This window comes from Gracilinanus agilis, chromosome 5, assembly GCF_016433145.1.
Source record: "Gracilinanus agilis isolate LMUSP501 chromosome 5, AgileGrace, whole genome shotgun sequence".
NCBI lineage: Eukaryota > Metazoa > Chordata > Mammalia > Didelphimorphia > Didelphidae > Gracilinanus > Gracilinanus agilis.
Window position 1 is genome coordinate 75,513,615 of NC_058134.1, and position 13,095 is coordinate 75,526,709.

The 13,095-nt window shown below is 32.3% G+C and overlaps 1 protein-coding gene across 11 annotated transcripts in view; it reads right to left on the minus strand.

Annotated features, from left to right (window-relative positions):
- PARD3 (par-3 family cell polarity regulator) overlaps positions 1-13,095 on the minus strand; it is a 756,723-nt gene that overhangs the window by 360,239 nt on the left and 383,389 nt on the right. For 9 of the 11 annotated variants that reach the window (XM_044677679.1, XM_044677682.1, XM_044677677.1 and 6 more), the window contains exon 5: positions 6,295-6,426. The exons of the other annotated variants lie outside the window; for them this stretch is intronic. In XM_044677679.1, the coding sequence (XP_044533614.1) occupies positions 6,295-6,426 (132 nt within the window). The remainder of the gene's footprint in view (positions 1-6,294; positions 6,427-13,095) is intronic. 11 annotated transcript variants of the gene reach the window in all.

Consider the following 13,095-nt stretch of genomic DNA (forward strand, 5'->3'; position numbering starts at 1 on the left):
CTATGCCATGATTCAACTCACTATCATTTAAACAGCTTCATCACATCAACAAACTTGTGCTTGGTAAAACAAATCTTTAAACTGCTAAAGTTTTAGAACTGGCATGGGACTTTGAATCTTCAATGTAGAGATCACAGCAGGCAGGATTCTAGTCATTTCTAAAATTATGTGCTAGCTACTATGATGTCTTGGAAATATAAAGAAAAGTTTTAAAAAAACAACAACATAATTCATGGTCTCAAGTAGTTCACATCCTAATGGGAGAAGAAAACATGCAAATAATTATATACAAACAGGATGAATTGGAGACAATCAATAGAAGGAAAGCCCTAGAATTAAGAGGGATTGGAAAAGGTTCCCTGTAGAATGTAGAATTTTTTCTGAAACTTGAAAGAAGCCAGAGAGCCCAGAAAGGAAAGATAAAGGAAAGCATACCGAGCATGAAGGCTAAAAATGAAAATGCATGGAGTTAGGACATGAAGTGACTGGTGAGAAGGAAAACAAAGATGCTGATATTATTTATAAGGAGCCTGGAAAGATATAAAGGGGACAGGTTATGAAGGACTTTGAAAACCAAAAAGAGGAGTGTATGTTTTATCCTGGCAGTGATAGGTAGCCACTGAAATTTCATGAATAGAAGGGTAACATGATAAGACTTGAAGTTCAGGAAGAACAATTTGACAGTTCAGTAGAAGATGGATTGGTGTGATAAGAAACTTGGGACAGGGAGATGATCCGTCCATGTTACTGAAATAATCTAGGAATGAATTGATGAGGTCCTCCACTGTGGTGGTCCTCATCAGGAGAGAAGCAGCCACATATGAGAGATAATTAAAATCAAAAGAACTTTGTAACAGATTAGAAATTAATTAATAAGTTCAAATTAAACCTAGGTTGTAATCCTGGATGCCTAGGAGGATAACAGTATTCTGAACTGTTAAAGGGAAGTTGGGGAGAAGCAAAGATTTGGAGGGAAAGATAGTGAACTCAATTTGGACATATTGACTTTCAGATTTCTTTGTGATATCTAGTTTGAGATGTTCAATAAGCAGTTGGTGATGTGAGATTGGAGAAATGGAGAGAGGTAAGAACAGAACAAACAGCTCTGAGAATCATCTGCATGGAGATGATAGCCAAATCCATGAGGTCGCAAAGTAAAATAATTGAGATCTGAATGCCCACTAAACTCAAGAGTGTGGATTGAACCAGAATAAAGTGTAAATGTGAAATGTAACAATATAACATTTGATTTTCCTCTGGTTTGGTTTTCTCTGTTAAATGCCACCTCCGGAAATATGTCTTTATTTGGGTTTGACAAAACTAGAATAAAAGGAAAAGAAAAGAAAACCCAGGAAAGAGCCTTGAAGAATGACTATGGTTAAAGACATAAACCAGAGTAAGATCCAAGAAAGGAAAACAAGGAGAAATTAGACAGAGAGGAAAACAACCACAAAACAAAGGTGTCACAAAAAATCCTGTTTCCTCATCTTTAAAAAGACTAGCTATAGGGTTATGGGAATACTTATGAAACTTTAAAAAAAAGGAGGTGGAAAATGATGGATAAGCATTTTATATATCTTCGGAATTTTTATCAATGCATAGCAAATCATATGATTTATTAAATAGATATAATAACAATTTACCTTAATTTACCATTAATATCTCTATCTTTTTTCTAAGGAAAGAAATGAGGCTTTATTTTATCCAAGTCAATTAATTATTTCAACTACCTACCAAGTGATAAAAAGGATCTCATCTAAGAAAAACTACCAGATCTATCTTCTGAAATGTCAAATTATAAGTTTCAATAGCTATTTTTCTTATTTTAATCTATAGAATAAATAGAATTTATCATGCAAAAAAAGTTTGTCTCACATTTCAGCTTTATGACTTGGAAATTATAAAGATGAAATGTACAACTGATTTTTTTTTCTTGCTAACAAAATCATTCTTTTGACCAAGGTAAGTGGAAGTAGAAATGGAAGCAATGGCATATTTATACTGGGAAGTCCAGACTTCATGGTCATTATTTTCACAGTTTAACTTCTATTGCATCATTTGCCAATTAGAATGAATTTTTGCCATGAAGGACCCAAATTGAAAAGAAGGGTTTTCCTATAATGGTCAGAGCAGTAATTCTCCTTATAACGTGCCTCAAAGGAAAGAGAAGGGGAGAAAAACCTTTCATCTCTTGTAGTCTTCCTCCTAATTGAGCACAGGGTCTGATAACATACAGGAGGTAGTGAAAAGGGCAGGATCCCAATTAACTTAACATTTATTCTCTAAGACATACCAGACTCCCATAAAGGTCCCTCCTCTTTCTAGTACTAAATTCCTCTAATTTGGTATTATAAATTTGCTACCTCCTCTTTCTGTGGGATTCATTAGTTGGTTTTAACACACAATAAAGTTTCAGAGGTACATAAACAAAGTCTGCTTATGCTCTATAATCTACTAATAATAAATGATGCATGGTCCACCCCTAAGCCAAGTGTGTGGGAATCATTAAATGCAATTCAAATCCCCAAAAAGATTCAAATGTACCAAAATTTGTCAGAATTTTGGTTATTTCTCAGTTCCTAGAATCAATTTTATCCATGTTTTTCCACTGTAGTTTCTATCTTGGACAACAAGTCATTTAGTCTAACTTCTTTGAGGATCTTCAGCAACCCTCAGGGCACCTTGCTATTTTACTTGGAGGAAACACACGATTGACAGCTGAAAACATTTTCAAAGATGTTCAGTGAACTAACTTCCAAGGAGAATCACCTGATTCTAGTCACTAATATATTCAGTAATATCCAATGTCAACTAAATTCAATAGACCAAAGAACAAGGAGAGAATGAGGGAAGGAAAAAAGAAAGGAAGGAAGGTAAGTATTACAGACATACATTTTTTAACACTTGTGTTGGACTTTTTCCAAGTGACTACATGGCATCACCCTTCATAAACTACCAGATATCTGACCAAGTTCAAAGGCTGTCTCTTGTTACAAAAAGGAAAATTACTGGTCAGGATTCTGAAAGACAGAAGATTCAAACTGACTTTCAACTTCAGGTCTCCACAAAGAATAAGATACCTTGGCCTGAGACCTGGACCTATAACATAATCTTTCCTGTTGAAAAGTGTATTATTGTCCTTTTTCAGCTCCAGTGTTTATTTCTAGCGGTAATAATGGCCATATGCTATATTTTCTTCAAGAAGAGAAATAATTGGAGATGAGCACCCTAGTAGGAAATAGAGGAGTGCAGAGGAACCACAAGCCTGGAAGCATGTAATGTCTTGGAGTCCATTAACCCTTCTATCTGAATGGCACAAATATTAAGAAAGGACTTTCAGTCTTGCCTTGAAAAAAATTCCAAGGGATGAAAAAAACTTTTTCCAGAAACATGACAAGCAATTGCCCAAATATATTTTCTCTAATATTTAAATATTATACAACAGATCATGAAGGAGAGGAGAATCAAAATTGGATTATTTGTGAAAATGGAAGGTGACAATCAGTATACCTACCTACCCCCCTGCTCCCCTAAACACACAGAAGTGCTCTGCTTCTCTGCAGGCCCTCTCTTGTTATGAGTTTCCTTCCGCTGTTCATGCCCTATTAAAGAGTTTTCAGTCTAATTAATTGCAATGGTCTGAAATAACCAAAAGTTCCTGCTCTTCCAGGTATACATAGGCTCATTAGCATTAAATTTAATGATTAGAATCATTTTTTTTAAATACTAAGAGAAGTATGCTTTAAGGTTTTGGAATCAATCACCTAATATAATTTAAATGCTATGTGACACGGTGTGAGTATACATTTCTTTAACTACAGGAATATGTATCTTGAAAAAAAGTACAGAGAAAATCACTTAAAAAACAACAAAGACAAGGGGGACATAGCATTTTTGAAAGGTTTGCTTAGTATGCAGGCCTAATTTAGCTCCTTTTGCTTAGAAAGTACCTATTCAATTAAAGACCAAATAACAAACAAAAACTACATTTTTTTACAAATTTTTTACAAATTTAAAAATTAAAAAAATGAATATAACGTTTTTAAATTTTTGAAAATTTTCATCTTTCATTTTGCTTTTTTAAATTAATTTAGAATATTTTCCCATGGTTACATGATTCATGTCCTTTTCCTCCCTGCTCCCAGAGTCAAGGAACAAATCCACTGGATTTTATATGGAACATTGTTCAAAACCTATTTCAATATTATTAATATTTGCAATAGGGCAATCATTTAAAGTCAACATCCCCAATCATATCCGCATCCTTCACATTTTTTCATTATTTCCATTGATATCCTTGATCTTTTGTTCTTCCAGATGAACTTTGTTACACTTTTTTCTAATTCAATAAAAAAAAAGTTTCTTGGTAGTTTGATAGGTATGGCACTGAATAGTAAATTAATTTGGGTAGGATTGTAATTTTTATTATATTAGCTCATCCTACCTATGTGCAGTTAATGTTTTTCCAATTACTTAGATCTAGTTTTAATTGTGTGGAAAGCGTTTTGTAGTTGTGTTCATATAATTACTGTGTTTATCTTGGCAAATAGATTCCTAAATATTTTATATTGTCTAGGGTGATTTTAAATGGAATTTCTCTTTCTAACTTGCTGCTGAATTTTGTTGGAAATATATAGAAATACTGATGATTTATGTGAGTTTATTTTGTATCCTGCAACTTTGCTGAAGTTCTTAATTATTTCCACTAGCTTTTTATTGATTCTCTAGGATTCTTTAAGTAGACCATCATATCATCTGCAAAGAGTGATAGCTTGGTCTCCTCATTAGCTACTTTAATCCCTTCTTTTCTTTTTCTTTAATTACTAAATCTAGCATTTCTAGTACAGTGTAAAATAAAAAAGGTGATAATGGGCATCCTTGCTTCACTCCTGATCTTATTGAGAGGGCTTCTAACGTGTCCCTATTGCAGATGATTTTTGCTGATGGTTTTATATATATATATACCATTTATGATTTTATGAAAGGTCCATTTACTCCTATACTTTCTAGTGATTTCAATAGAAATAGGTGTTGTATTTTATCAAAGGCCTTTTCTGCATCTATTGAGATAATCATGTGGTTTCTGTTGGTTTGGTTATTGATACAGTAAATTACATGGATGGTTTTCCTAATATTAAACCATCCTTGTATTCCTGTTCTAAATCCCATTTGATCTTAGTGAATAATCCTTGCGATCACTTGCTGGTATCTTTTTGCTAATATTTTATTTAAGACTTTTGAATCAATGTTCATTAAGGAGATTGGTCTGTAGTTTTCTTTGTCTAAATTTTGGAACGTTTGAGGGAGATATTTCTCTTCTTAAAATTTTACAAGTATTACCATTCTGAACAGCATTCCATTTAAAACTCAAAGTAAATTAAATATTCCAAATGGGTTAAAATCTAGTCTTCTAGAATATTAATATTTTGAACCATAACTTACACACTTTACCCTTTTTATAGCAACTTACTGCCATACTGCTGGTACATTTATCCAAAGAAAATGCAATAATAAAAATTAAATAGTAGTGATGATAGAATCTTTTTTTTAGAAAAAGCAACTTTTTCTTTTATTTAATTATAATTAATAATAATACTAGGAAAGGAAATACTATGTCTTATAGTCACAGGGCAAAGTAAAACAGGAAAACCACTTTTATTTTTCACTATCCTAATCATTAACTGAAATTCACGAATAACTCCAATATGTGTATCAGCCAGAAGTTTCTTGTAGTATTTACTATATAATAAAAGAGAAGACACCACAATGTTATAAATTCAATATTTTCTTATTCTCTAATTGTGATTTACAAGCTCAAAGAAAACTCCGCCTCCTCATTAAAATCAGGAATAGTTTCAAAAACAATATAATCTCATATTTCAGAAATAAGACATTAGGTCTGAATGGCAGGTATTAGAAAACATCACTTTACTCTTTTATTGATAATATCAAGCAGTTATCTGTGCCTTGTGAATATCAGAAGAACACAATTCCATTTATTCCTCACTACTGCCAGCATAAAAAAGAAAGTTAAGCTGGTGAGAAATCAAAATCTCTGAAATAGGTCCTCTCAGGAATTTATCTACAGAATTGAAATATTACATGCTGACAACAAATTCTTACATAAAGTTTGTTTCTTTGAGAATTAAATTTTTTTGGTATCACTAAGGCAAATAGAAAGATTAAAAGATGTTTCTGAAAGATATGGAATAAATTATCAAACTAGTAAAATATTATATAAATATAACAGTTTGTATTTGTTTCGATTTATACACCTATAATAACATTTATTACCTGTTCTTGCCTTTCCAGCCACTTGTCCACCATGGGATGACTGGCACTCAATGATGAGCGAGCATTATCTCTCTGAAACTGGTTATTCCAGTTACTAGTATCCCGTGGGAGGCTTCGGTAGTTTTCATCTTTCTATTCCAAAAGAAACAAAAAGGTGTCTTGTAATAAACCAGGTCTTGCAAATTAACAGTACAACTGGTTTTTGTGTGTTTTATTTTGTTTCTGATAATGCACATACAAAACTCCACAAATACAAAATAGAATTAAAGATTATACAAAATAGGTGAACAACAAATCATATCTTCTATGCTATTTCAATGTTTGGAATCCATTTGGTCCTAATTTGCTATTAGAAGTTCTTAGGAACCTACATATACATAATAGTATTCTCCAGTTAGTTTTTCTGAAGTTATAAAACTTCAGAACCATAAGAAGGTGTCAACAACAACAAAAAAATATACAAATGGCTGTACACATTGGTATACATTATTAGGCATAAGTACCCAAAAATTAATTTTTTCTCGTCTCTGTAGTATTCAACTCTTCCAGAACTCATTTTGTGTTTTCTTGGCAAAGATAATCGGGAGATTTGTCAATTCTTTCTCCAGCTCATTTTACAAGTAAGGAAACTGAGGTAAACAGGATTAAGTAATTTGTCCAGAGTAACATAGCTAGTAAATAGTTGAAACTAGATTAGAACTGAGGAAGTTGAGTCTTCCTGACTCCAGGCATGGTACTCTAGCCATTGCATCTTCAAGCTGTGAAATTAATTAAATTAAAAAGACATTAAATTCCTACTAAATTAAAGAAAGACATTTTTCTCAATTCTATCCTTCATAGTTTCTATGAAAATACTTACAAACAAAAGAAATTGTTTGCAGAATTATTCTCTAAAATTGTCTCCCTAATTTTTCTTATAATTTCTCTTTGTACTGTCTTTGTGATCATTGACAAGTCACTTGAACTCTTGGGGTCACAGCTTTCTCAGTGGTAAAATAAAGGCATTTAAGAATGATTTAGGAGGTTCCTTCAAGGTGTAAAGCTATGATTTTGTTTTCCATTTCAGAACCATAATTAGGCCCTGAGGCATTTTTAGGTATGTTTACATTTTTTCGAGTCATATATATGAACAGCACATTTTAGGAAATACTCACGGTGTCTTCTTTAACAGAGGAACTAATTTAATGACGAGATATAGCATTCTGTAGAAAACTATTTGTCATTAAGTGTTTCTGCATAAGAAAATTTATAATTTTATAACCCTAATGTAAACAATAAATCTAAATTTGCTGGGCTCATATTGAATATTAAGCTCTGAAAGCTAATTTCCCTTATTCAGAAGGAAATGAGAATTAAGGGATACTGTAAGGCAGAATCACCCAATCTGAATCTTTCCTGAAGTGTGCAAGACAAAACCACACTCACTATAGAATATACCACTTGGAAGAACCTCATTGAGAGATTCATTATTGGAAATTATTGCCAATATCCTTGTTAGAAGTTGTAAAGTTTTTAAAAACAATTTTGAACTATATGAACAAAGACTTCAAAGGCAAGAAAACAAATTTTAATGTGGTAAGAATTTGAATAGTAGTGTGCTTAAACTGAATGGGCAGATCCTAAAACACCAAAACACCACTTTGCAATCTATGCTTAAACGTGTTTGTGAAGAAGGTAGTGTAATTATTGCAATCCATATTCAATAGATGAGAAAACTGGGCTCAGAAGCTTAAATGACTTATCTAGAGTCAAAGTACTAGTAGGAAAGAAAGCTGAGGTTAAGTACAACTTCTGGCTATAATTTTTGTTCTCTTTCTGCTATATGGACAATAACAGTTTTATGAAACTAATATGTAAAATACATAATAAGAGGGAAATAAAAATGGACTTAAAGTGTGGAAAAATTTGTTCATGATGAGAGACATGAATGGTTACCCACAGGATCAAATTTTGCAAAGACTTTAAGGTTCATGTCATGGAGAATAATCATTTTTTCCAGTAGCATACATTATACTAAGGAGCTAAAGATAAAACACTAACAGTACTCAGATCAAGAAATTGGGTCCACTCAATGGCAGTAATTATATTCTTAACCAAATTTGTCTTACTTTCTTCTCTAACTCTAGAGTCTAGAGTAATTTAAGACCTACTAGCACTCTCTCTTGCTCATAGGAAAGAACATGATAATCAAAAGTGAAGACAGGAAAAAAAGAATAAGAAACCCTGGTACAACAATATTCATAATGACCAGCAAAAAGTGGTATAATGTGATGAATGGAAAAAATATAACACAAAAAACATTGTAAAAATCAAAACTCAAATCATTGTAATGACCAGTCTTGCCAAGGAAACATTGATGTTAGAATGTTTCCTCCTCTTAGTAGATAGGTAGTAGACTCAGGTGCATGATGTATATATTGGAATATTATTTCAAAAAAGTCCTAATCATGCATTGCTTTATTCCCATCTTTCTGATCTCTTACACAGCCTGCTCATAAACCCCTGCTGGCCCCTCCCAACTGCTAAATCTGTTCTCTTTCTTTTTACTTCCTCTTACTCCAGGTTTTGGAACTATAATCAAATCAATTCTGATATTGTTCAAGACTAGGGAGTGTCCAATTACTCCCTTATGGCCCCCATCACCATCCCTTTCAAGATTAAATTGTCCCTGCCTGGCCATCATGTGTTTTGTTTTTCCTATTAGAAAGCAAGTTCCAGGGACATAGGTATTCCCTTTATTTATCTACTTGTATCCTCGTTATTTAGAACATAGTAAGCACAATGAGTTTTTCTAAATTAATATGCTATGAGGCATAATCAGAGGGGCAGGAGTGAGGGAAAGTTTAGATTGATACAGTGTTTGAAAGTAATGCATTTTTTTGCTGGTGGAATTGTGAAGTGATCCAACCATTTTGGAAGACAGTTTAGAATTATGCTGAAAGGACTTTAAAAGAATGCCTGTCCTTTGATCCAGCAATACCACTATTGGGTTTGTATCCCAAAGAGATAATAAAAAATGGGAAAGGTTCTATTGTTGCAAAAATATTTATAGCAGTGCTTGTTGTGGTGGCAAAAATCAGGAAATGAGGGGATGTCCCTCGATTGGGGAACAACTTATCAAATTGTGGTATATGATAGTGATGGAATAACATTGTGTTATAAGGAATAATGAACTGCTTGATGTTTATGAAAACTGTAAAGACCTACATGATCTGAGGCAGAGTGAAATAAGTAGAACTAGGAGAACATTATAGCCAGTAACTGAAATATTGTGGGAAAATCAAATGTAATTGACTTTGCTACTAAAAGCAATGTAAAGATCCAAGACAATCTTGAAAGACTTGTAAGAAAAAAAGCTATCCACATCTAGAGAAAGAACTATGGGAGTTGAAATCCAGAAGAAAACATATGATTTATCACTTGTTTATATGGGTATATGATTTGGGGTTTTCATTTTAAAAAATTACTCTATTACAAAAATGAATAACATGGAACTAAGATTTGAGTGATAATACATGTATAACCACTGAAATTGCTTGTCAACTCTGAGAGGGGGATGACAAGAGGGGATGGAGACAACAAGAATCATGTAACCATGGGGGGGGGGGGGCGGTTAAAAATCAATTTAAATCAAATTTTAAAAGAAAAAGAAAGTAATGCACTTTAATGGATCACTATATATGGATAAGACAGAAATGGAGATAGAGAGATGAATAACATAAATATGGATATGGACATTGAGGAAATTGATAGATGGATAGACAGACAGACAGAGAGACAGAGATACACAGACCCAGTTTAACTCTTAGTTTTGCAAGAACTTAGTAACCACTAGTCTCAGAAAAGCTATTTTTTAAACCTTGTTGTTCTCGTTATTAAAATGGAAATAATACTTCAAGTACTTACCTCATAAGATTGGTAAAAGGAAGAAATGAGATATTAGATAACAGCACCCTACCAAACCAGATGAAAACTAGGTGAAATGGATAAATATTTACAAAAATATAAATTACCCAGATTAGCGAATGAGGGAATAGGATACATAAATAGTCCTATCTCAGAAAAAAGAAATTGAACAAGCCATCAATGAACTCACAAAGAAAAAACCCCAGGGCCATATGGATTCACAAGTGAATTCTATTAAACATTTAAAAAAGAATTAATGTTAATACCATATACACTTCTGGGTAAACTAGGCAAAGGAGTATTACCAAATTGTTTTTTACGACACATATATGGTGCTGATATCTAAGCAAGGAGGAATAAAAACAGAGAAAGAAGATTGCAAACCAATTTCCTTAATGAATTTCAATGAAAAATCTTAAATAAAATACTAGTTAAAAAAAACTACAGCGATATATCACAAAGATCATTCACTATGACCAGGTGAGATTTATGCCAGGAAAGCATCAGTATATTTGATCATAGAAATAACTAACAGAAATCACATGATTATCTCAATAGATGGGGGAAAAAGCCTTCAACAAAATACAACACTCATTCCTATTAAAAACATTAGAAAGCATAGAAAATAAATGTACCTTTCTTTAAATGGTAATTACTATCTATCAAAAACCATTAGGAAGAATCTTCTGCAATGGGGATAACTTAAAAGCCTTCCCAATACGATCAGGGGTGAATCAAGGATGCCCATTATCACCACTATTATTTAATACTGTATTAGAAATGCTGGATTTAGCAATAATGAATGAATGAAGAAATAAAACTATCAATCTTGGTGTATGATATCATGTTATACTTAAAGAATCCTAAAGAATCAACTAAAAAAAACTAATTGAAATAATAACTTTAGCAAAGCTGCAGGATACAAAATAAACACTTAAATCTAGTATTAAAACTAGTATTTCTATATGTTACCAACAAAGTCCAGCAGTAAGATATAGAGACATTCCATTTAAAATAACTGTAGACAATATAAAATACTTGGGAATCTATTTGTCAAAACAAAAAGGAGTTATATGAACACACTTACAAAACACTTATCACACAAATAAAGTTCAATCTAAACAATAGGAAAAAACATTAATTACTCATGGCTAGGCCAAGCTAATATAATAAAAATGACAATTCTACCTAAATTAATTTACTTATGCAGTGTCATACCAATCAAGCTAACAAAAAACAATTTTAACGAACCAGAAAAAATAACAGAATTCATCTGGAAGAACAAAAGACCATGACTATGAAAGGAAGGAATGTGTCTTAGTACTAGCAGATATCAAAATGTACTATAAAGTGGTAATCACCAAAACAATCTAGGACTGGATAAGAATTAAACTGGTGAATCAATGGAACAAAGTAGGGGTAAATGACCTTAGCAATCCAGCATTTGATAAACCCAAAGATCCAAGCTTTTGGGATAACAACTCACTATTTAACAAAAACCACACTGGAAAATAATATAGCAGAACCTAGATATAGAATAATATCTCACACCCCCTATCCTATACCAAGAAAAGATCAAAATGGGTATATCATTTAATCATAAAGGATATTATAAGTAAATTGTGAGAATAGAGAGTATTTACCTGATAGATCGATAGTGAAGGGAAGAATTTATGACCAAATAAGAGGTAGAGAACATTAGAAAATGAAAAATGAATAATTTGACTACATTATATTAAAAAGATTTTGTACAAACTAAACAAATACAACCAAGATTAAAAGGGAAACAGCAAACTAGGAAGGGAAAGCTATAACAAATTTTTCTGATAAAGGTCTCATTTCTGAAATACGTGGAGAACTCAGTCAAATTTATAAGAATATTAGCCATTCCCCAAATGACAAAAGGCCAAGGATATAAACAAACAGTTTTCAGATGAAGAAATCAAAGCTATCAATAATCATATGAAAAAATGTTGTAAATCACACTTAGAAAAGTGTAAAATATTTCTGAGGTACCAACTCACACCTATCAGATTGGCCAAAATGACAATAAAGGAAAGTGATAAATGTTGGAAGGAATGTGGCAAAATTGGGGAATTAATGTTTTGGTGGAGTTGTGAACAATCCAACTATTTTGGAGAGAAATGTGTAATTATGCTAAAAGAATAATAAAACAATGCATATGTATCTCAAAGAGATTTTTTTAAAAGGGAGTTGGGGCAGTGGAAGGATCTAGTTGCACAAATATATTTATTGCAGCTCTTTTTGTGGTAGCAAGGAATTGGTAATTGAGGGATGTCCATCAACTGGGGAATGGCTGAACAAATTGTGGTATATGATGGGACAGAATACTATTGTGTTGTAAGAAATGATGAACAGGATGGTTTCAGAACATGAACTGATGAAGAATGAAATAAGCAGAACTAGGAGAGCATTGTACACAGTAAAAACAGTGATACTGTGGATTGATCAACTGTGAAAAACTTAGCTACTTTCAGCAATATAATGATGCAGGACAATTTTGAGGGACTTAGGACAAAGAATGCTATCCAGAGAAAGAAATGTTAGAGTTAGAATGCAAATCAAACCATACAATTTTTCACTTGAGTTTGTTTTTATTTGGGTGTTTTGGGTTTTTTATGACTACTTGCTTACAAAAATGAATTATATAGAAATGTTTTGCATGATAATACATTTATAACCCAAATATCAAATCACTTATCATCTGTAGAAAGAGTGAAAAGGACAATGGGGATCTTATAACTTCAGGAAATATACATGAAAAATTTTAATTATATGTTATTTGGGAAAAAATCTTCATAAAATAAAAATAAAGAATATGTTTTTACTCCATTATAGTCAAGGACATTGTAATATGCTAGATCATGGGTTTAG